We start from the raw sequence: 25,064 nt of genomic DNA on the forward strand, positions 1-25,064 counted from the left end.
CTGGGAGCCTGATTGCCAAGGTTTTGTCCCCAAACAAGCATAAAACGGTTACAAACTATGCCCAGATTGGCTGGCTATCAAATGTCAATGTTTGTTTGACTGTTTTTTTCTTCTAAAATGTTCTCTATTCTCTATGTATGCTGCGGGGACTGCCACACAGCAAAGTAAAAGAGAATCTTTTGACCCATAAAAGTAATTGAGCAATTGCCAAAACAGAGAAGCTGCTGCCTATCAGTAGAATCAGAGGCTAACGCCACTTCACCACAACCATGTGTTCTGGAACGCAGTGGGCTTACACATCTGGATGTTCCTTGGTAGGTCATTCATTCATTCAGCAAATATTTATTAAATACCTCGTGCTGTGCACAAGGCTGAGTGAATCTCCAGTAGAGTTCTGGAAAAAAATATATAATCCCATCCTCAACACAAAGAATCCAAAATGTATATGAGAATACATGATATACACATGTGAAAAGTTTCATAATAATACATGGCGGTACATGTTTAAGGGCCAGGCTGGTTTAAGTCCTATCACAGGTCAGTATAGGCCAAAACACTGGGATACAGGTGTGGCTCCGGTAGGTACAGAGCAGGCCAGTTGAGCTCCATCAGTGTATCCCTGTTGGGGAGTAGTAAGAAATAAAGGAAATGTGGACCCAAATTGTGGAAGGACATTCAGACAGGCTAAAGGCCTTATCCTGGAGATAAAGAGAGACAGGAAAGGATTGTGATGTGGCGAAAGTGATACTAATTCAAAAAGATACATGTTTACAATAGCCAAGACATGGAAACAACCCAAGTGCCCAACAGATGATTGGATTAAGAAGATGTGGTTTATACATACAATGGAGTATTACTCCACCGTAAAAAAGAATGAAATACTGCCATCTGCAGCAGTGTGGATGAACCTAGAGAATATTATGCTTATTGAAGTAAGTCAGACAAAGAAAAATACTTGGTATCACTTATATGTGGAATCTACAAAATAACACAGGGACTTCCCTGGCGGTCCAGTGGTTGCGATTTCGCCTCCCAGTGCAGGGGGGTGTGTGGGTTCAACCCCTGGTTGGGGAGCTGGGATCCCACATGGCCTCTCTGCCAAGAAGCCAAAACACAAAACAGAAGCAATATTGTAACAAATTCAATAAAAACTTAAAAAATGGTCCACATCAAAAAAAATAAAAAATAATACAAATAAATGTATATACAAAACAGAAACAGACTCACAGATACAGAATACAAGCTTGTGGTTACCAAAGGGGCGAGGGAAGGGGGGAGAGGCAAATTAAGAGGATAGGATTAAGAAATACAAACTACTATATATAAAATAGATAAGCAACAAGTATATACTGTGTAGCACCAGGAATTATACCCATTATCTTGTAATAACCTATCATGGAATATAATCTGCAAAAATACTGAATCACTATGTGGTGCACCTGAAACTAACACAATATTGTAAATCAGCTGTACTTCAACGAAAAAGGGATGTTTTCATTAGCTATATTGGCTTATGTTATGGCAGATATTTTAAAGAGGCAGAGAGGAAGGATAGTTCAGAAATGTTACAGTAATGCCACCTTGAAGAAATAAAGGTTGGGTTAGGGTGAGCAGTGGGAATGAAAGGAAGAGACGGAATTGATGTGGCACATATATACAATGGAATATTACTCAGCCATAAAAAGAAATGAAATTTAGTTATTTGTAGTGAGGTGGATGGACCTAGAGTCTGTCATACAGAGTGAATGAAGTAAGTCAGAAAGAGAAAAACAAATACCGTATGCTAACACATATATGGAATCTAAGAAAAAAAAAAGGTCATGAAGAACCTAGGGTTAAGACAGGAATAAAGACACAGACCTACTAGAGAATGGACTTGAGGATATGGGGAGGGGGAAGGGTAAGCTGGGACAAAGCGAGAGAGTGGCATCGACATATATACACTACCAAACGTAAAATAGATAGCTAGTGGGAAGCAGCCGCATAGCACAGGGAGATCAGCTCGGTGCTTTGTGACCACCTAGAGGGGTGGGATAGGGAGGGTGGGAGGGAGGGAGACGCAAGAGGGAGGAGATATGGAGACATACATATATGTATAGCTGATTCACTTTGTTATAAAGCAGAAACTAACACACCATTGTAAAGCAATTATACTCCAATAAAGATGTTTTTAAAAAAAAGATTACAAAAAGAGAAAGGATAAGATTTTTGCGTCTGGCTATCGGGAGAGGCAAGAAATAACTCTAAGGTTTGGTGCCTTTATTATAGAAAAATGATAATACTGTCGACAGATGCAAAGAAATCAGGTGGGGATGGTGCTTTGTGAATGAGGCTCCATGCTGAAACAGCACGCCATGACGTGGTGTAAATGTTTCACGCTGAGCATCTCATTGCTCAGAAGGAAATATTCAGTACTTCAGTCTGTGAAAGTGCAGGAGTTTTACGGCAGAATGTAACGAATGAAGAGCTGAGGCTTGAGTCCGAATGATTTTCTGAGACTGTGAGCTGAAAGGAGACTTAATAAGGACATGCAGGAAAGTCAAGATGTGGGACAAGAATCAGTGGACTGTCACAGAATCCAAGGATAAGGAGTTGTGAGTTTGAAGGATGAAATTTTGCAGAGAGGTAACAAGAAGAATGCCGAGGAAGAACGTGAGATCTGGCATTTTTGGTCTAGACATTCAGGTGTCAGATTATTTTAAGCATTGGGCATGCTTATTCGTTTTGTTTGGGACTTCAGCATTGAACTATTTTCCTTTCTTGCTTATTTTAGTAGATTTCTTCTTGCATTTCACATACCGTGTAGGAGCTATTTTATATCCCTTTAGTAATTCTCAGGCTCAGGGCCTGGCTAATCTGAACATACTTGTATGCTGTAATAGTAGGCTGTTGTGACAATTAAATGAACAGTGACTAGAGTATAATGAACACTCAACAAAAATTATTGGTAAAATTTCAAACTTTATGGCAGTATGTTCTGTATTTTTTAAATAAATTTATTTATTTATTTATATTTTTTATTTTTGGCTGCATGAAGAAATGAAGACCTCTTCATTTCTGCGCGTGGGCTTTCTCTAACTGTGGTGCGTGGGGGCTCCTCTTCATTGTGGTGCGCAGGCTTCTCATTGGGTGGCTTCTCTTGTTGCGGAGCACGGGCTCTAGGCGCCTGGGCTTCAGTAGTTGTGGCTCGCGGGCTCTAGAGCGCAGGCTCAGTAGTTGTGACGCACGGGCTTAGTTGTCTGTGGCACGTGGGATCTTCCCAGACCAGGGCTCGAACCCGTGTCCCCTGCATTGGCAGGAGGATTCTTACCCACTGCGCCACCAGGGAAGTCCTGTTCTGTATTTTTAAATCACCTGAAAATTTTGGAGGGACAAATACGATACCTTTAATGTTTAAGTTTTCCCATGAATACTTAGGCCAACATCGTAATATATGAAGTTAAAAGAGGTTTGAGAGCCATGGTTTTATGAAGAACCTTTGATTCTTAACTCAGAGGTTCCTGCAATTATTGTGCTTATTAGATTAAGTGTATACCATAAACTCAGAACTTCAAAGGTGGAAAAGAAATACTGGATTCTCTCCATTCCTTCCAATGGTTAATGCAATTCTCTGCTTCCTTTCTCCATGTCTACCCCAAAATGAGTGCCAGAGCAAAGGCCTTATGAGTTATCCCATTTTGCTGTTTAAATGATGTCTTCATCTCTTCTGGAAGGAACAACTCTTAAGATTCAGCCAAGTTGCTTGGAAGCAAGTTAAATGGCTTCCAGCCCTCCTTTCTTGATAATATTTGGGTGTCTTTTATACCCCTCTATGAAAAGAAAATTTACTGCGTGGCAAGCCAGGCCAGCAAGATTTCTCAGCAACTTAATTTAGAAGTGAATTATTCTTCTGAATAGACCCATTCTTTGTTTGAATACAAGGCAGTCCTTTCATGTGTTTCCCAAATAAGCATCCTAGTTACCGCTACCTGAGTTTCCACTAGTGTCATTTAATGTAACAGAATGTACTTTTTCCTAATAGAGGTTTTATGCTCTCCCTGTTGCAGCTCATGCTCTGAGTTACTTTTATCTCAATAATAAATGTGCAATTTGTGAAACTTGTTCCCAAACTTTAAAGCTAGCTCTCTGTTCTCTTTGGCATAGAATTTAGGTTTTATTTGCCCCCAAATAAGTTTTTCCAGGACAGAGTTTTGGGACTAAGAATGTTTATTATAAATAAAGTAAGAACAGAAAGTCCTGTCTAGGAGTTATAATATGACATTAATAAATCTATCACCTCTTCCATCAGCCATTTTCTGATTTTGAGGGAAATATTTAAGCCCTTAAGCTAAATGAGGAATATATTTCATCTCTACCTCATGGTGATGATAATTTATTTGTAAAAATATTTATATGGTATTGGTTGATTTTGATAGATTGCTTTATAATGACAAAGTGAAACTGAAAGAAGTCAGTGTTGAGATCAGACAAAGGGTTGGTCAATTTCTAAGTGGTTTTCAAGTTGGAGTTTGTAAGAAGGCAGTGGACATGAACATGGACAAAGTCCTTTTGAAAAATACCTACCAGGTGTGAAGAAAATTATATACTTTAGAGATTATAGCATCATCATCTCTAAAAAGAAAGCCAAATAAGTAAAAAGGTTTTCTCTGGTAGCTGCCTTTTGCTGATAAGATCCGAAGAAGAAACTGTTTTGACCAGTTCCTTGTGATAGTCTTAGAACTGTAGTAGAAAAGCCATGATGCTGACTGATTCGCAAAGAAATCAAACGGACATCCTAAAACCTGTAGTGTAAAATCTGTGATTGATAAGATCAGAGTATTGGCTTGCCAGAGATGTTTATTAAACCTAGCTGCATGCTGTGGCGAGGCCATGCCAATGCTAATTATAAACTCTCTGGAACTGAATATAGCGCATTCGTGCTTCCCAACCTACTTTACGTGACCACGCTCAAAAGCAACAGCAGGAGACCCAGAGGTTCTATGAAGTTATATGTCTGGACTGAGTGAAATTCTTTCAGCCCCACGTTCTGTGAACATCATCAAAAGCTTTTGAAAGAGACATTCAGAATCTGCTTAAATACCGAGTGTTGTTTTCTGGAAGCACACTTTCAGGGAGACTGCAAGAGATTAAATACATTGTTACGTGAGCGTGGCCCCACTCAATAGAAGCCCAAGAAGAATATTTCAACTCTGATCAGAGATTTATACAAATAGAGCCAATGATTATCATCAGCCACACAGAAGTGAAAGCAGGGTAAATGATTAATGCCTGTTGTTAAATAAGTGTATTTATTTCACTATAAAAGTCATGGAACCACATGTGGAAAATTTGGAAAAGAGACAAAAAAGGAAAAAAATCAGTTACTATCAATCCTACACAGTCATGCAGGGCGGGAAAAGAGACGCAGACGTAGAGAAGGGATTTGTGGACACAGGGTGGGACGAAGTGAGAGAGTAGCATTGACATATATACACTACCATGTGTAAAACAGACAGCTAGTGGGAAGCAGCCACATAGCACAGGGAGCTCAGCTCAGTGCTCTGTTATGACCTAGAGGGGTGGGATATAGCTGATTCACATAGTTGTACAACAGAAACTAACACAACATTGTAAAGCAATTACACTCCAATTTAAAAAACAACTCCTACACAGTCATTGTTTTAATCTTGGTGTCTAGTCTTTCATCCTTTTTCTTATTAATGCAAAAAATGATCTTAAAAACTTACTGAAATTATATTAGTTTTTATAAATGCATTTTTAAAATACATCATCCATATAAACACAGATTTAATTTATAACGTGAAAGGTATAATGATGGAGCAGCAAATGATAACATTATGTGTTATTTGAAGCAATATAGCTACTGAAGTGTTTTATTTTCAACATATTTGCACTCTGTCCACTCAGCTCTTTTCTATTGTTAAATGTACTATAAATACAAATATTTCGAATATTTTGGCATGTGGAATTTCACAAGTGGTTGTTGTGTTATTGTTGCTAGCTGATATTACTGTACTTGGTAATATAAGTAACCAAAAGTTATTAATTACAAGGGCATACAGTGCTAAATCCCTTCATCATACCTACCATGATATGCTTTAGAACAAAAAGGGGAAGGACAAAGATTATCTAGTAAAGTATAGAGGGAAGCACAGCCGGTAGAAGTCATTTAAAACACCTAGATTCACGAAACGCCGTCTAAGAAGTAGCCCACTTTTAATAGTCGTTGGTTTTCCTGAAGGGACATAAATAATGTTTTCTTTTTCAAAGGAATTCATTCCAATTGAATGACCTTTCCTGATGACACTCTTTTCATCAGAATTTTTGCAATCCTTCCCTTAGACAGGGTAGGAATGAACTGTCTTATGACCCTTTATCCTCAGGGCCCTCCTAGTGAACGAATTGAGTAAAATTAATTCACACAACTCTTTTTACCCACCCAGGGAACCTTTCACAGTGGTCTTCTGGAACCACCGCCACAATTCAAAGAAGCGGTTGCAGTGGGAACTTGGTCAGTGAAGGTGCCCCTTTTGACCTAGTGAAAGCTGCAAGTGCTTTTCAACTCACTCCAGGCATGGACAGTGTCCCTATAGCTGCTGAGATTACCCTTTTGCATGATCACCCTCATGGTAAAGCCCTTAATGCCTAATACATTGATATTGTGACTTAAGGCAGAAGGTTGTGTCAATGTCTACCATATATCTCTTATATCTTCCACATTGGAAAATAAATTTTATACTGCATATAAATTTTTATACTGCGTATAAGATAGGCTGTATTCTTTTTTAAACCTCTTCCTAGCCCATGTTTATGTAATCAACTTAATTAACCCATCCAAATTCTGGATATCCTACAGATAACTGCAGAACCTCTCAATCTGCCTATCTTTCATTTCAGAATCTGTGCTATTTATTGATTGTTCTTTAGTCTTAAGCAAGAACACATTGTTTCCATCACAAACCGTTTTAATAATCCAGCTGAGGATCAGTTAAGCATCAAAGCTCTACAGTGAGATTATACATCACTACTTTCAGTATTTCATGGCCATTCAAGTAGCAAGAATCATTTTCTCAACTGACTCAGTGGGAAAATGAAAATGTTTACAATATAAAGCTTTACGGCTTGTTGTCATTATTGAAGAGGTGGTTTTCACATTTTTAGACTTTTCTCTCCATAATTAAATTGAGATGTTAAATATAAACCTTCCAAAGGGAATGATACTGAAAAATAAACATTCACACCAAGAAAATTAAATTTTGGACTTTCATGTCTTCTTTTGCCAATAGGTTGCTGCTTTCATTATCACTTATTTATTACATCTTTCCAAATTCTGGTCAAAGACTCACGTCAGATTTGAAAAGAATTAAAGAATGACCCAAGAAGCTCAGATGGATTTTCTAAGGGCTAGTTGAAGATTGTTTTGACATCACCTGTTTCCTTAAGAGAAGTTTTCTCAATCCTTTTAAGCTAAAAGGCTACCTTGTGAATATCGTGGATATGTGTTATTAATATTTTTAAAGAATCACTTCTCTCCAAGCAGAATCTAATTCTAGAGTTCTAAAACCCAGAAGAGAGAGTTATGCCTACACAATATTTTAAGTGCCGTATGCTCCAGAATTCCTGTAGTGAAAAATGTCAGTCTTCCATCAGAGAGATGATGAATTGAGAAGTGCCTTCCCACTCTCTGTGGTTTCCATGGTGCTGATTGTCAATGCCTTTTGTTGTAGGCAGAATACTTCTATGAATTCCTGTCCTTGCGCTCCCTGGATAAAGGCATCATGGCAGACCCAACCGTCAATGTCCCTCTGCTGGGAACAGTGCCTCACAAGGCATCAGGTGGGTGGTCTTCGCCTCAGAGAAAGGTTTACACTTAAAATATAATAGCGATGGGAATAATATTTTAGATCCAGATGTCACCCATCAGAGACATTACAGAATGTTTTCCTGAAGAGATCTATTGATTTTAGGGCAAAGCAGTTGTTATGTCCCTATTTCCTTTGGGCAAAAGATTAGGATAGGCATGAAGAAATGGAAGTTTTAGAATTTTCTAAAAACTCAGTTCATAAATGATTCCAGATTAGAAAAAGAAAAGTCACTATGTGAGATATACTTGGCCAACAAGTGTGAATTAATGTAGTACATATAAATGTGGCAAAGATGCAAAGTAAGTGATCGAGTGAGAATGGGACAAGTCAAGAAAAACTTCCCCTAAATGAACATTGTATTGAATAGGAATTTTTTTTTTTTTTTTTTTTTTTGCGGTACGCGGGCCTCTCACTGTTGTGGCCTCTCCCATTGTGGAGCACAGGCTCCGGACGCGCAGGTTCAGCGGCCATGGCTCACGGGCCCAGCCGCTCCGCGGCATGTGGGATCTTCCCGGACCGGGGCGCGAACCCACGTCCCCTGCATCATCAGGCGGACACTTAACCACTGCGCCACCAGGGAAGCCCTGAATAGGAATTTGAAGTAGAGAGGAGACATAGAAAAGTAGGAGAAAGGGGTTCAGTCTTTCAGATCTAATCATCCTTCTCTACTAAGAAAATCCAGTATGCAGTTATTTGTTTAGAACTTTTCAACTTACAAAACACCAGTTCATGCATTATCTAATTTGTGTTCTGGGAGGGCGTCAAGGCCTGAATTAACAGCTCCATTTTACAAATTAGAAAATTGAGGCTTGTGAAGTTTAACTGACTTTCCCATAGTCATGTAATAAGCAGTGAAGCTGAGACTAGAGCCCAGGTTTTATGACTTTTAGAAAAATACAGAGATCACTTATGTAACCTATGTTACATTGAGTATATATATATTTTTACATAATTGTAGTAATATTATATATTTGGTCTTGCATAATGATTTTTTGGCTTTTAACATTTTAACATAAGCATTTTCCCATGTCACTACACATTTTTCCAAAAGTTATTTTTAATGCCCTTATAATATTGTTTTATGAACATACCATAATTTATTTACTCATTCCCTTATTGTGTTACTTAGATTGTTTTTAGGGTTGGCATACTAGAAATATCACAGTAAACATCATTTTTAAAATAACAGATGGTCAGTAGCCCTGTTTGTCTTATTCACCATGACTGCCAACACAGGGCCCAGCATAGAACAGGCTCTCAGAAAATACTTGTTGGATTCATGTGTGTAGCAAAATCTTAAAGTTCATCTCATTATTTTGTTAAGAATAGATTCTTAGATGTAAAATTATTGTGTCAAAGGATATGAGCTATGAACTTTTTAAAAGGCTCTTAAATTGCCAAAATGCCAAATTACTTTCCACAAAGGCTGTGCCTATTTGCACCCTGGCTAGCAGTGTTGGAGAGTGCCTGGCTTACTAACTTCATCAACATGTGTTATTAATCATGTTAGCTATTTTGCTGACTTAAAAAGTGAAAAGTGGTCCCTCAGTGTTCTTTCAATTTGATTTTTTAAATTCCTATTATGAGGTAGGAAGTTGTTTTCTTGTATCTGTTAGACAGTGTAAATGTCTGTGTGCCGTGCTCATTTTTATATTGAAATACTGTGGTTCTTATTAATTTGCAAAGCTCACTATAAAGTACTGACTGTTGATTGCAATTTTTTCAATTTATGTTTTATTTTATTTTTTTGAGGAGGGATATGCAGAGGCTTTAAAATCCTGTGTGGTCAAAACTATCTTTTCCTTTGTGATGTTTTTCCTATTACTTTTATGCTTGGAAATTAATTCCTATTCCAGAGAACCATTAGGTGATAATTTACACATGCTTCTAATATTTTATAAAAATTTATTTTGGCAGTAGTATGAGGTAGGGCTCAACCTGAATTATTTTTCTGAATTGTTGACTTTTCCAGTGTAAGAGGTTGGACTGACTCAAGATATGCTCTTTATTTTACAATAAGTTTTTTATAGATAAGAGTTGGTTTTAGAGACTACTGTTTGTTCTAATATTATAATATTTATAGTTTTATATTAAAATAATTGATAGCAGAATCCTGTCTCTTAAAAAAGAAGATTAGTCTTGTTCTTTTAGAGGAACATTAGAATAATTTGTCAGACATCAAATGAAGATCTCGTTAGGAGCTAATTTTTTTCTTTTCCATTAGGGTTTATTATAGGATATTGAATATAGTTCCCTGAGCTATGCAATAGGACATTGTTGTTTATACATTCTATATATAATAGTTTGTATCTGCTAGTCCCAAACTCCCCATCCATCACTCCCCCACACCCCTCCCCCTTGGCAACTACAAGTCTGTTCTCTATGTGAGTCTGTTTCGTATGTAAGTTCATTTGTGTCATGTTTTAGGTTCCACAGATAAGTGATATCATATGGTATTTGTCCTTCTGACTTACTTCACTTAGTATGATCATCTCTAGGTCCATCCATGTAGCTGCAAATGGCATTATTTCATTCTTTTTTATGGCTGAGTAATATTCCACTGTATGTATATATATGTGTGTGTGTGTGTATATATATATATATATATATATATATATATATATATATACACCATATCTTCCTTCTCCATGCATCTGTTGATGGACATTTAGGTTGTTTCCATGACTTGGCTATTGTAAATAGTGCTGCTATGAACAAAGGGGTGCTTGTATCTTTTCAAATTAGAATTTTCTCTGGATATATGCCCAGGAGTGGAATTGCTGAATCATATGGTAGATCTATTTTTAGTTTTCTGAGTAACCTCCATACTGTTTTCCATAGTGGCCGCACCAACTTACATTCCCACCAACAGTGTAGGAAGGCTTCCCTTTTCTGCACACCCTCCCCAGCATTTGTTATTTGTAGACGTTTTAATGATGGCCATTCTGACTGGTGTGAGGTGGTACGTCATTTTAATTTTGATTTGCATTTCTCTAATGATTAGTGATGTTGGCCATCTGTATGCCTTATTTGGAGAAATGTCTATTTAGATCTTCTGCCCATTTTTTGATTGTTTTTTTTTTAATATTGAGCTGTATGAGATGTTAGTATATTTTGAAAATTAACCCCTTGTCGGTTGCATCATTTGCAAATATTTTCTCCCAGTCTGCAGGTTGTCTTTTCATTTTGTTTATGGTTTCCTTTGCTGAGGAGCTAATTTAAATTGATGAAATAATCAGGAAATCAGGCACCCTTACAGAGTCCATTTTCAGGTTGTAGTCATCTACTACTTCCAATGTATCTGTATTGCCACATCCCAGCACTGTAAGAGTTGGGGACTAAATAAGCACAGAGTTTCTCTAATTTCCTGGCATAGGTGCCCATGTGGGTATAGACAGGAAGAGTGTGAATCTGAGTTTCTCTTGGGTCATCCCAGTGCTGCCGATATGACTCACAGCCCTCCCAGAGGATTTACTTCCAATCCAGATGGGTTTAGGTTCTAGGAAGCTCCTATGAAGGAAAAAGGCCTTGGGTTCTGGAGATACACTCACCTGAGATTTGTAGCCTCAAGGATATGAATATCCCATTCCAGATACATGGGTACCCCAGTTCCGCTCAGATGATAATGCTAGTATTATTGCATACTGCTACATCATGGAGACAAGAAAGTTCTTAGAATATGACCACCAAATTCTTGGAATAGGGCATTACTCAGTCTCATGCCACGTCACTTGGTGTTCCTTTTGAGTTGAAGATAATTTTCTATGAAATTTTTCTTGAGCACATTTGTTCTTTTTCTTAAGAAGTGGTCAGGAGTAAGATAAATACATAATATGTCTCTCAATTTCCATTTCATGTTTTTGAATTTTTCTTTCGTCTTTTTCTGATTATTAAAGACGTACAAACTCATTCAGCCCATTAAAAGGTGTTCATTAATTGCACAGTTATACCTCCTCAACTTAAAATAAATCTTGAATCTTTGGATTTCTAATCAAATGCTTATATCCAAAATCTTCCCGGTTTTATCAGTTTTTTGTGTCTAGTAAAAAAAAAAAAGTTTACTGAAGTTCTGCTTCTTACGATATTGAAGCAGTAAGGTTTTGAATATATGATATGAGAACACTTTAATAGATCATGTTTAGAGAAAACATCATTTGCTAATTAGAATCTTTAATAAAATGTAGAAGAAAAAGTGGATGATACTTTGGGCAAGGTGAGACTAAAAAGAACAAGCCTGGGATGAGGTGACTCATGCACATGTGTGCGCATTTATACACACACACACACACACACATTTTACACGGACAACCCCCCCTCTCCCCATAGAGATTTTTGGAGGCAGATGTAGGATTTGTTTGCAGAAATGCAGGTGCAAGAAGTTTATGGGAATTGTAGTTCATTTCAGGGCAGTTACTCATTAGCCTCATTAAGCTCAGTCCCCCCAGCATGAGCAGTGAGGGTAACTTGAATTATTAAAAAGTAACCAAATCAGTGTGTCTTGCTCCTAAGCATCCAGGTAGCGTTCATTACTCTGCTGGTCTATTTAATACCCTCAAGCTGCTAAGGTGTCCTTTTATCCTACAGACTCCTATATGCCTAAGCGTTGCACAAAAAAGAAAACTCTTGATCTTTAACAGTTATGAAGTGCCTGCTTTCTGGCATCTGAAGAGAACAAGAACAGGAAATACAAACTGCAGGGTGGTTCAGTAAAATTCCCGAGTTGGATAACGAAAAACAGTTTCCATCAAGCCAAGGCTTTACCTGTTGGAACACTCTTTCTCTGTCATCCCATGAAACCAACAGAGCAGGGGTGTTTCTCAACCAAGACCATCAGGAATCCAATGTGTAGAAATTGTCAAATAGGTGTTAATGCTGGGAGGACCATCTTCTTCCCGGTGACCCCCATCCTTAGAAAGTGAAGCCCAGAGTAGGTACTCAGTAAGTATTTGCTGAGAGAATGAATGGATGACTATTTGTGTTGGATGATTTATATTCATGGAACAGCTTATAATCATGTGGTGTTGAGGATGAGATCTCGCGCACCTTATTCATCTCTTCCCTTGTTGTGAGGTAGTGGTTTGCATGACCGAGGCTGAGGCTGTATGAGCACCATACTGGTCTCAGTGTGGAAGAGGTCTTTTTTTTTAAGACATCTTTATTGGAGTATAATTGCTTTACAGTTAGTTTCTGCTGTATAACAAAGTGAATCAGCTATAAATATACATTTATGCCCATTTCTCCTCCCTCTTGCGTCTCCCTTCTACCTTCCCTATCCCACCCCTCTAGGTGGACACAAAGCACCGAACTGATCTCCCTGTGCTATGTGGCTGCTTCCCACTAGCTATCTGTTTTACATTTGGTAGTGTATATGTGTCCATGCCACTCTCTCACTTCGTCCCAGCTTACCCTTCCCTCACCCCGTGTCCTCAAGTCCATTCCCTACGTCTACGTCTTTATTCCTGTCCTGCCCCTAGGTGATTCACAACCTTTTTTTTTTTTTGACTCCTTATATATGTGTTAGCATATGGTCTTTGTTTTTCTCTTTCTGAGTTACTTCACTCTGTATGACAGTCTCTAGGTCCATCCACCTCACTGCAAATAACTCAGTTTTGATTCGTTTTATGGCTGAGTAATATTCCATTGTATATATGTGCCACATCTTCTTTATCCATTCATCTGTCAACGGACACTTAGGTTGCTTCCATATCCTGGCTACTGTAAATACTGCTGCAATGAACATTGTCGTATATGACTCTTTTTGAATTATGGTTTTCTCAGGGTATATGTCCAGTAATGGGATTGCTGGGTCATATGGTAGTTCTATTTTTAGTTTTTTAAGGAAACACCATACTGTTCTCCATAGTGGCTGTATCAATTTACATTCTCACCAACAGTGCAAGAGGATTCCCTTTTCTCCACACCCTCTCCAGCATTTATTGTTTCTGGATTTTTGTTTGAGTATGGCCGTTCTGACTGGTGTGAGGTGATACCTCATTATAGTTTTGATTTGCATTTCTCTAATGATTAGTGATGTTGAGCATCCTTTCATGTGTTTCTTGGCAACCTGTATATCTTCTTTGGAGAAATGTCTATTTAGGTCTTCTGCCCATGTTTGGACTGTTTTTTTTTTGTTTTTTTTAATATTGAGATGCTTGTAAATTTTGGAGATTAATCCTTTGTCAGTTGCTTTGTTTGCAAATATTTTCTCCCATTCTGAGGGCTGTCTTTTCATCTAGTTTATAGTTTCCTTTGCTGTGCAAAAGCTTTAAAGTTTCATTAGGTCCCATTTGTTTATTTTTATTTTTATTTCCATTTCTCTAGGAGGTGGGTCAAAAAGGATCTTGCTGTGATTTATGTCATAATGTTCTGCCTATGTTTTCCTCTCAGAGTTTTATAGTGTCTGGCCTTACATTTAGGTCTTTAATCCATTTTGAGTTTATTTTAGTTTATGGTGTTAGGGAGTATTATAATTTCATTCTTTTACATGTAGCTGTCCAGTTTTCCCAGCACCACTTATTGAAGAGGCTGTCTTTTTTCCAGGCTGTCTTATTGAAGAGGGTGCCTCCTTTATCAAAGATAAGGTGACCATATGTGTGTGCGTTTATCTCTGGGCTTTCTATCCTGTTCCATTGACCTATATTTCTGTTTTTGTGCAAGTACCATACTGTCTTGATTACTGTAGCTTTGTAGTATAGTCTAAAATCAAGGAGCCTGATTCCTCCACCTCCATTTTTCTTTCTCAAGGTTGCTTTGGCTACTCAGGGTCTTTTGTGTTTCCATAAAAATTGTGCAATGTTTTATTCTAGTTCTGTGAAAAATGCCATTGGTACTTTGATAGGGATTGCATTGAAACTGTAGATTGCTTTGGGTAGTAGAGTCATTTTCACAATGTTGATTCTTCCAATCCAAGAACACGGTATATGTTTCCATCTATTTGTATCATCTTTAATTTCTTTCATCAGTGTCTTAAAATTTTCTGCATACAGGTTTTTTGTCTCCTTAGGTAGGTTTATTCATAGATATTGCATTCTTTTGGTTGCAATGGTAAATGGGAGTGTTTTCTTAATTTCACTTTCAGATTTTTCATCATTAGTGTATAGGAATGCCAGAGATTTCTGTGCATTAATTTTGTATCCTGCTACTTTACCAAATTCATTGATTAGCTCTAGTAGTTAGCTGGTAGCATCTTTAGGATTCTCTATGTATAGTATCATGTCATCTGCAAACAGTGACAGTTTTACTTCTTCTTTTCAGATTTGGATTCCTTTTATTTATTTTTCTTCTCTGATTGCTGTGGCTAAAACTTCAAAAACTATGATGAATAATAGTGGTGAGAGTGGGCAACCTTGCCTTGTTCCTGAACTTAGTGGAAATGGTTTCTCTTTTTCACCATTGGGGACGATGTTGGCTGTGGTTTTGTCATATATGGTCTTTATTATGTTGAGGAAAGTTCCCCCTATGCCCACATTCTGGAGGGTTTTTATCATAAATGGGTGTTGAATTTTGTCAAAAGCTTTCCCTGCATCTGTAGAGATGATCATATGGTTTTTCTCTTTCAATTTGTTAATATGGTGTATCACATTGATTGATTTGCATATACTGAAGAATCCTTGCATTCCTGGGTTAAACCCCATTTGATCATGGTGTATGATCCTTTTAATGGGCTGTTGGATTCTGTTTGCTAGGATTTTGTTGAGGATTTTTGCATCTGTATTCATCAGTGATATTGGCCGGTAATTTTCTTTCTTTGTGACATCTTTGTCTGGTTTTGGTATCAGGGTGATGGTGGCCTCATAGAATGAGTTTGGGAGTATTCCTAACTCTGCTATATTTTGGAAGAGTTTGAGAAGGATAGGTGTTAGCTCTTCTCTAAATGTTTGATAGAATTCGCCTGTGAAGCCATCTGGTCCTGGGCTTCTGTTTGTTGGAAGATTTTTAATCACAGTTTCAATTTCAGTGCTTGTGATTGGTCTGTTCATATTTTCTATTTCTTCCTGGTTCAGTCTCAGAAGGCTGTGCATTTCTAAGAATTTGTCCATTTCTTCCAGGTTGTCCATTTTATTGGCATATAGTTGCTTGTAGTAATCTCTCATGATCCTTTGTATTTCTGCAGTGTCAGTTGTTACTCCTCCTTTTTCATTTCTAATTCTATTGATTTGAGTCTTCTCCCTTTTTTTCTTGATAAGTCTGGCTAATGGTTTAACAATTTTATTTATTTTCTCAAAGAACCAGCTTTTAGTGTTATTGATCTTTGCTATTGTTTCCTTCATTCCTTTCTGATCTGATTTTTATGATTTCTTTCCTTCTGCTAACTTTGGGATATTTTTGTTCTACTTTCTCTAATTGCTTTAGGTGTAAGGTTAGGTTGTTTATTTGAGATGTTTCTTGTTTCTTAAGGTAGGATTGTATTGCTATAAACTTGCCTCTTAGAACTGCTTTTGCTGCATCCCATAGGTTTTGGGTCATCGTGTTTTCATTGTCATTTATTTCTAGGTATTTTTTGATTTCCTCTTTGATTTCTTCAGTGGGTATTAAGTAGTGTATTGTTTAGCCTCCATGTGTGTGTATTTTTTACAGATTTTTTCCTGTAATTGATATCTAGTCTCATAGCGTTGTGGTCAGAAAAGATACTTGAAATGATTTCAGTTTTCTTAAATTTACCAAGGCTTGATTTGTGAACCAAGTTATGATCTATCCTGGAGAATGTTCCATGAGCACTTGAGAAGAATGTGTATTCTGTTGTTTTTGGATGGAATGTCCTATAAATATCATTTAAGTCCATCTTGTTTAATGTATCATTTAAAGCTTGTGTTTCCTTATTTATTTTCAGTTTGGATGATCTGTCCATTGGTGAAAGTGGGGTGTTAAAGTCCCCTACTATGATTGTGTTACTGTCGATTTCCCCTTTTATGGCTGTTAGCATTTGCCTTATGTACCGAGGTGCTCCTATGTTGGGTGCATAAATATTTACAATTGTTATATCTTCTTCTTGGATTGATCCCTTGATCATTATGTAGTGTCCTTCTTTGTCTCTTGTAATAGTCTATATTTTAAAGTCTATTTTCTCTGATACGAGAATTGATACTCCGGCTTTCTTTTGATTTCCATTTGCAAGGAATATCTTATTCCATCCCCTCACTTTCAGTCTGTATGTGTCCCTAGGTCTGAAGTGGGTATACTGTAGACAGCACATATATGGGTCTTGTTTTTGTGTCCATTCAGCCAGTCTGTGTCTTTTGGTTGGAGCATTTAATCCATTTACATTTAAGGTAATTATCGATATGTATGTTCCTATTACCATTTTCTTAATTGTTTTGGGTTTGTTATTGTAGGTCTTTTCCTTCTCTTGTGTTTCCTGCCTAGAGAAGTTCCTTTAGCATTTGTTGTAAAGCTGGTTTGGTGGTGCTGAATTCTCTTAGCTTTGCTTGTCTGTAAAGCTTTTAATTTCTCTGTCAAATCTGAATGAGATCCCTGCTGGGTAGGGTAATCTTGGTTGTAGGTTTTTCTGCTTCATCACTTTAAATATGTCCTGCCAGTCCCTTCTGGCTTGCAGAGTTTCTGCTGAAAGATCAGCTGTTAACTTTATGGGGCTTCCCTTGTGTGTTATTTGTTGTTTTTCCCTTGCTGCTTTTATTATTTTTTCTTTGTATTTAATTTTTGATAGTTTAATTAACATGTGTCTTGACATGTTTCTCTTGGATTTATACTGTATGGGACTCTCTGTGCTTCCTGGACTTGATTAACTGTTTCCTTTCCCATATTAGGGAAGTTTTTAACTATAAGGTCTTCAAATATTTTCTCAGTCCCTTTCTTTTTCTCTTCTTCTTCTGGGACTCCTATTATTCGAATGTTGGTGCATTTAATGTTGTCCCAGAGGTCTCTGAGACTGTCCTCAATTATTTTCATTCTTTTTTCTTTATTCTGCTCTGCAGTAGTTATTTCCACTATTTTATCTTCCAGGTCACTTATCTGTTTTTCTGCCTCAGTTATTCTGCTATTGATCCCTTCTAGAGATTTTTTCTTTTTTTTTCTTTTTTTGGCGGTACGTGGGCCTCTCATTGTTGTGGCCTCTCTCGTTGCAGAGCACAGGCTCTAGACGCGCAGGCTCAACCGCCATGGCTCATGGACCCAGCCGCTCCGCGGCATGTGGGATCTTCCCGGACCGGGGCACAAACCCGTGTCCCTTGCATCAGCAGGCAGACTCTCGGCCACTGCGCCACCAGGGAAGCCCGTAGAGAATTTTTAATTTCATTTATTGTGCTGTTTATCACTGTTTGTTTGCTCTTTAGTTCTTCTAAGTCCTTGTTAAATGTTTCTTGTATTTTCTCCATTCTATTTCCAAGATTTTGGTTCATCTTTACTATCATTCTGAATCCTTTTTGAGGTAGACTGCCTATTTCCTCTTCTTTTGTTAGGTCTGGTGGGTTTTTATCTTGCTCTTTCATCTGCTGTGTGTTTCTCTGTCTTCTCATTTTGCTTAACTTACTGTGTTTGGGGTCTCCTTTTCGCCAGCTGCAGGTTCGTAGTTCCCGCTGTTTTTGGTGTTTGTCCCCAGTGGCTAAGGTTGGTTCAGTGGGTTGTGTAGGCTTCCTGCTGGAGGGAACTAGTGCCTGTGTTCTGGTGGATGAGGCTGGATCTTGTCTTTCTGGTGGGCAGGTCCACATCTGGTGGTGTGTTTTGGGGTGTCTTTGGACTTTTTATGATTTTAGGCAGCCTCTCTGCTAATGGATGGGGTTGTGTTCCTGTCTTGCTAGTTGTTTGGCATAGGGTGTCCAGCACTGTAGCTTGCTGGTCGTTGAGTGGAGCTGGGTCTTGGTGTTGAGATGGAGATCTCGGGGAGATTTTCGCCATTTGATATTACGTGGAGCTGGGAGATTTTCGCCGTTTGATATTACGTGGAGCTGGGAGGTCTCTTGTGGACCAGTGTCCTGAACTTGGCTCTCCCACCTCAAAGGCACAGCCCTGATGCCTGGCTGGAGCACCAAGAGCCTGTCTTCCACATGGACAGAAGAATCTTCCAAATTATTTTCCTCTGGATATCAGTCGGTAAGGTAACTGCTGGTCATCACAATGCGTATTCAGAAAAATCCACGTTTTACTCCTGTGCTCTTTTTCTTGTTTTTGCTAGCAATTAATATCGTGAACAGGATACCCATTCACAAATGCCAAGTTCACCATAAAAGCAGATAATTCCATACAGCTCTTCCCTACAAGACTGCTTCCAGTTAGTTCTCAAAGTGCCCGATTGTTCAGTGAAGATACAATCCAGGTGCAGAGCAGGGGAAAAAAAAGAAAACTGGGAGAAAAAAGAAGAGGCAGAGATAGAAAAGTAGAGACTGATAGAGGAGAGGGCAGAAAAAAAGGGAAGACATTTGTTACAAACAAGGAAAGAAAAGGCCAGTAAGTGAGGAAGTCTGTGAACTCTACGACAAGAACTGGAGTCTTGCTTTTTGCAAATCATCTCTATCCATGTAGCCTTTCAGATTCCCTTGGTCCCCAAGTAAAATTTCCAGATCCGGGATGCAGCCATAGGAAAAAATCCTATGTATATTTCACAACTATCCCGCAATAACAGATCCAACGCGGTTTTCCTTGTACAGTCCTTTGCTTCCTTTTGAAATGGAAATCCCTACTATGGATTTTTGTATTTTGTAAGTTTGCATTTCCATATATACAATTTCATTAAACCAAGGTTTTCAGTGGGGACAATTATACTTTGGGACTTCAGAAACAAGTTTGTTTTTTTTCTCTCTTTTTATTTCTGTTAAAATATCTGGGTTTTTTCCATCATTTAATTATTTACAATGCTCAGATCTCAAGATTCAGGAGAACTGGAAACCCGTGTTATTTGGAGAAGAGCACAGTAATGAACACTGACAATGCCAAAGCCTTGAGAGTGGTTTCTGGTTGCCAAGCACGTTAAGATTGTATGACCAACTGGTGTGCAGTGCATTATGGAAAAGAGCACACTGACTTCTAGCTCACTTCTTCTTGTACAACTAGGGGAAAGGTTTATGAAAACTCTGAAGGGAAAGGATTTTTCCTGGCATGGTACGATTTTCCCAAGCTTGGCAGTAACCGTAACCTGCCATACAGAAACAAAAAAACAGAATTTCATATGTATACCTCTTAGCAATATTTGTTCTATTCATAAGGAAGAACTGGAGTCTAGTGGATCAGCTAGATCAGTCTTCTCCAGTGGATATGTTAGGATAATCCAGTGGATTTCAGAAATTTATGAAATCGGCCTCTCAGCCAATGACTTGAGCCAATTTCCACCCAATGATTTGTGGGTATTTCACAGCTGAAGTTGTGGACAACTCCTCGCCATCTCTGTACAGCAACACTATTAGTTCCCACTCTCTGCTTAGTCTACACCTACATACCCCAAGTGATCATCAGTTTCACTAAAAAGAAGTGTCTCCTCTTTAGGAACCTAAACCATTAGACATGTCTATTGTGAGATTACTTCATCACAGCAAACTCTCTTCTAGATCCCCAAGATATGGACACTTCTCAATATTAACAAATAGCCTGAGAAAATATTACGTTTATTAACTCAGTCCAATGTTTGGGGTCTAGTCTGAGTTGTAGAATATTTCCAAAGAAGATATTTTGTCACTTTCAAGCATACAGAGTAAAAGTAAACCAGTGGGGTGTTGCTTATGGGGCTTTATTTAATAGATTCTGCAGTGCTGACTTTTAGCTCTTTTTGAATTATATGGAGGCTGGTGAAGGTGTTCACAAAGTTTCTTCTCCTAATTAATCTATGCTACCTATTTGCACCTTTACTTCTTAGAGAACATTTTACCATCTTTTTTTTCCAAGATGGTACAAGTTCAGACTATGAACAAAATATCCCCAGTTTCATATTAGTAGGGTACAAATTAATGAGGGTCATTAATTCTCCACTCAGCATGACGTACACGTTCTGTGGAGAATGCCCAGATAATCAAAATACAGTCCGTACTCTAGTGGAGATACAAGCATGTCTGATAACAAAATGTGAACATTTTTGCTTTGTTCTTTGTCTCTCTTACCAAGATTTCTGTAAAACTGGGATCAACTAGATAAACTGTTTCTCCATACCTTCTTTTTCTTTAGTTGTTCAAGTTGGTTTTCCATGTCTCGGCAAACAAGATGGAGTGGCAGCATTTGAAGTGAATGTGATTGTAATGAATTCTGAAGGCAACACCATCCTGCAGACACCTCAGAATGCCATCTTCTTTAAAACATGTCAACAAGGTAATCAGTGATGGTGATTCCAGAGAAGGCTCATAAGGCTTCCAGGTGTGATTTGGGCCAAACATTGTAGCTAGCTAGCTAGATAATTATTTTGTATAATTAAAACCACACCAGTGGGAGGAGGGGTAAACGCAGGGTCCACTAATAGTACTAAGACAGACTTTCTCTGCTTTGACTGCACTCATAAGTTTAGGAACTCCAGTGCCCTTCAAAATGCCCTGTCTTCCACCTCTCTTCTTTCCCTCCTCCAACACAATCTTTGGGAGTCCCCACCCTCATAGCAAGGGTTCCAGTCATCACCAGCAACTACTACAAACCATACGCCCTGCCAAAAGCTTGGTGCTTTTGACTTCCAAAGATCACGCCAGTGATCTCTGCCAGGCAAAGGCACCTCTCCATCACAGCCCGGATTCCCAGTTAAGCTTGAAGGCTTTCCCATGCTGTCTCCTTTCCCATCCTGATACAAGCTCTTCCAACACAGAATTTAAGCTCTGGAGGCTTTCAGTGCCCTAAAGATGTACCGAAAGGTCATTCCCCCCTCTGAAAATGAATATTGAGGGCAATATCCATCATTCTGTTTCAGTGTGAATTTAAGGAAATGCAGTAGATTGATGGGTGGGAGGAAGGCAGAACATAAGCTCGCTTTGCCTTCTTCCACGAGCTCCCTACTGTTGGAAGTAGGACTGAGAGGCAGTATCTTACTTTCATGAAGACTTAGTGAAGTACAGGCAGTGTACAGAGAATGAAGTGGAAGTACTGGTATTCAATAAATTATGATAATTGGTGTGCTGGGGAAAAAGTGACCGTTAGCCTCTTCATGCCCCTGTAATTCACTCAACATGATTTGAAAGCTGTCTATATAAACCTTGTTTCTCTTTGGTGAAGCTGAGTGCCCAGGAGGGTGCCGAAATGGAGGCTTTTGTAATGAAAGGCGGGTCTGCCAGTGTCCTGATGGATTCTATGGACCTCACTGTGAGAAAGGTAAGAACAGAGACAGCCAGTTTCCCTGCTTGCTTCCTAATGAAATGGGTGTTACACAGGAGCCCCACATGTATTTTTAACACATCACCTGAAATTATCTTTCTGGTCACATTATAAGGATTTGTGCAGTTTTAAAAAGCCACAGAAAAGCTATTGGAAAGTATTCTTCTAGGAGTGGTTTTCTGTTAAATCCAATATGTGGTGACAGGAGCAGAAAACTGGCACAATGTCTACATTCTTTGTGGCCACTTTCACTCTCTTCTACCCCCCTCCACAATTCACTATTATATATACTATGCTTTAGCATAATCTTATGAAAGTTTTGAGTTTTTTTCCCTCCACTAAAATGGTTTTTAAAAGCTAGTATTATGAGTGATTTGAAAGTATCTACTCCAATTAAAAGTAGCTTGTTTCACAATTAGGTCTACACCTGAGTTATGAAGGTGCTCTAGGAAAAAAAAAAAAGGATGAAAATCATTTGTGTAGTAAATATATATATTTCGGTGAAATTACTACTAAGAAAGCTATATGAAAAAAGAGATGAACATGAAAATGTTTATTAACCACAAAGGTGTCTAAACCACAAGCTCACATATACTGAGCTTATTTGACCAGAGTAAGCAAAATATTTTTCATCTTCAAAAAATAGACTTTTTTCTTGTCTGCATTGATTTTTTTTCTTTATTTTATTTTCTTAATTGAAATATAGTTGGTTTACAGCGTTGTTAGTTTCAGGTGTACAACAAAGTCATTCAGTTATATATATTTTTTTTTCAGATTTTTTCCCATATAGGTTATTACAAAATATTGAGTATAGTTCTCTGTGCTATACAGTAGGTTCTTGGTTATCTAGTAGTGTGTGTATCTGTTAATCCCAACCTCCTAATTTATCCCTCCCCCACCTTCCCTTTCTCCTTTGGTAACCATAAGTTTGCTTTCTATGCCTATGGGTCTTTTTCTGTTTTGTATATAAGTTCATTTGTATCTTTTTTTTTAGATTCCAAATATAAGTGGTATCATATGATATTTGTCTGTCTAGCTCACTTCATTCAGTATAATTATCCCTAGGTCCATCCATGTTGCTGCAAATGGCATTATTTTATTCTTTTTATGGCTAATATTCCAGTGTGTGTGTGTGTGTGTGTGTGTGTATCCGTCTCACATCTTCTTTATCCATTCATCTGTCGATGCACATTTAAGTTACTTCCATGTCTTGGCTATTGTAAATAGTGCTGCAATGGACACTGGGTGCAATTTACATTCCCACCAACAGTGTAGGAGGGTTCCTTTTTCTCCACACCCTCTCCGGCATTATTTGTAGAATTTTTGATGATGGCCATTCTGACCAGTGTGAGGTGGTACCTCATTGTAGTTCTGATTTGCATTTCTCTAATAATTAGTGATGCTGAGTAGCTTTTCATGTGCCTCTTGGCCATCTGTATGTCTTCTTTGGAGAAAAGTCTATTTAGGTCTTCTGCCCATTTTTTGATTGGGTTGTTTGTTTTTTTGTTATTGAGCTGCATGAGCTGCTTGTATATTTTGGAGATTAATCCTTTGTCAGTTGCTTTGTTTGAAAATATTTTCTCCCATTCTGAGGGTTGTCTTTTCTTCTTGTTTATGGGTTCCTTTGCTGTGCAAAAGCTTTTAAGTTTAATTAGGTCCCATTTGTTTATTTTTTAATTTCCATTACTCTAGGGGATGGATATAAAAAGATACTGCTGCAATTTATCTCAAAGAGTGTTCTGCCTATGTCTTCCTCTACGAGTATTATAGTATCTGGTCTTACATTTAGGTCTTTATAACATTTTGAGCGTTTTTGGTGTATGGTGTTAGAGAATGTTCTAATTTCATTCTTTTACATGTAGCTGTCCAGTTTTCCCAGCACCACTTATTGAAGAGACAGTCTTTTCTCCATTGTATAGTATTTCCTCCCTTGTCAGAGATGAATTGACCATAGGTACATGGATTTATTTCTGGGCTTTCCATCCTGTTCCATTGATCTATGTGTCTGTTTTTTGTGCCAGTACCATACTGTTTTGATTACTGTAGGTTTGTAGTATAGTCTGAAGTCAGGGAACCTGATTCCTCCAGCTCCATTTTTCTTTCTCAAGATTGCTTTGGCTATTCGGGATCTTTTGTGTTTCCATACATATTTTAAAATTTTTGCTCTAGCTCTGTGAAAAATGCCATTCGTGATTTGATAGGGATGACACTGAATTTGTAGATTGCCTTGGGTAGTATGGTCATTTTAACAATATTGATTCTTCCAACCCAAGAACACAGTACATCTTTCCATCTGTTTGGGTCATCTTCAGTTTCTTCCATCAGCATCTTATAGTTTTCAGAGTACAGGTCTTCTGCCTCCTTAGGTAGGTTAATTACTAGGTATTTCATTCCTTTTGATGCAATGGTAAGTAGGATTGTTTCCTTAATTTCATTAATTTCTTTCTGATCTTTCGTTGTTAGTGTATAGAAATGCAATGGATTTCTGTGTATGAATTTTGTATCCTGTAAATTTACTGAATTCATTGATGAGCTGAGTAGTTTTCTGGTAGCGTCTTGAGGATTTTCTATATATAGCATCATGTCATCTGCAGACAGTGACAGTTTTACTACTGCTTTTCCAATTTGGATCCCTTTTATTTCTTTTTCTTCTCTGATTGCTGTGGTTAGGACTTCCAAAACTATGTTGAATAAAAGTGGCAAGAATACACATCCTTGTCTTCTTCCTGATCTTAGAGGAAATGCTTTCAGCTTTGCACTGTTGAGTATGATGTTAGTTGTGCATTTGTCATATATGGCTTGTATTATGTTGAGGTATGTTCCTTCTATGCCCACTTTCTGGAGAGTTTTTATAATAAATGGATGTTGAATTTTATCAAAAGCTTTTTCTGCATCTACTGAGATGATCATGTGATTGTTATTCTTCAATTTGTTAATGTGGTGTATCACACAGATTGATTTGCAGATATT

General features: G+C 38.0%; 1 protein-coding gene across 1 annotated transcript in view; it reads left to right on the top strand.

Moving 5' to 3' along the window:
- The window catches only part of WIF1 (WNT inhibitory factor 1), a 95,091-nt gene that overhangs the window by 50,500 nt on the left and 19,527 nt on the right, over nt 1-25,064 (top strand). The window contains exons 3-5 of the mRNA XM_032644295.1: nt 7,728-7,836; nt 20,970-21,110; nt 21,996-22,091. Coding sequence (XP_032500186.1) covers nt 7,728-7,836; nt 20,970-21,110; nt 21,996-22,091 — 346 coding nt within the window. The remainder of the gene's footprint in view (nt 1-7,727; nt 7,837-20,969; nt 21,111-21,995; nt 22,092-25,064) is intronic.

The sequence above is a fragment of the Phocoena sinus genome, chromosome 10, assembly GCF_008692025.1.
Source record: "Phocoena sinus isolate mPhoSin1 chromosome 10, mPhoSin1.pri, whole genome shotgun sequence".
Taxonomy (NCBI): domain Eukaryota; kingdom Metazoa; phylum Chordata; class Mammalia; order Artiodactyla; family Phocoenidae; genus Phocoena; species Phocoena sinus.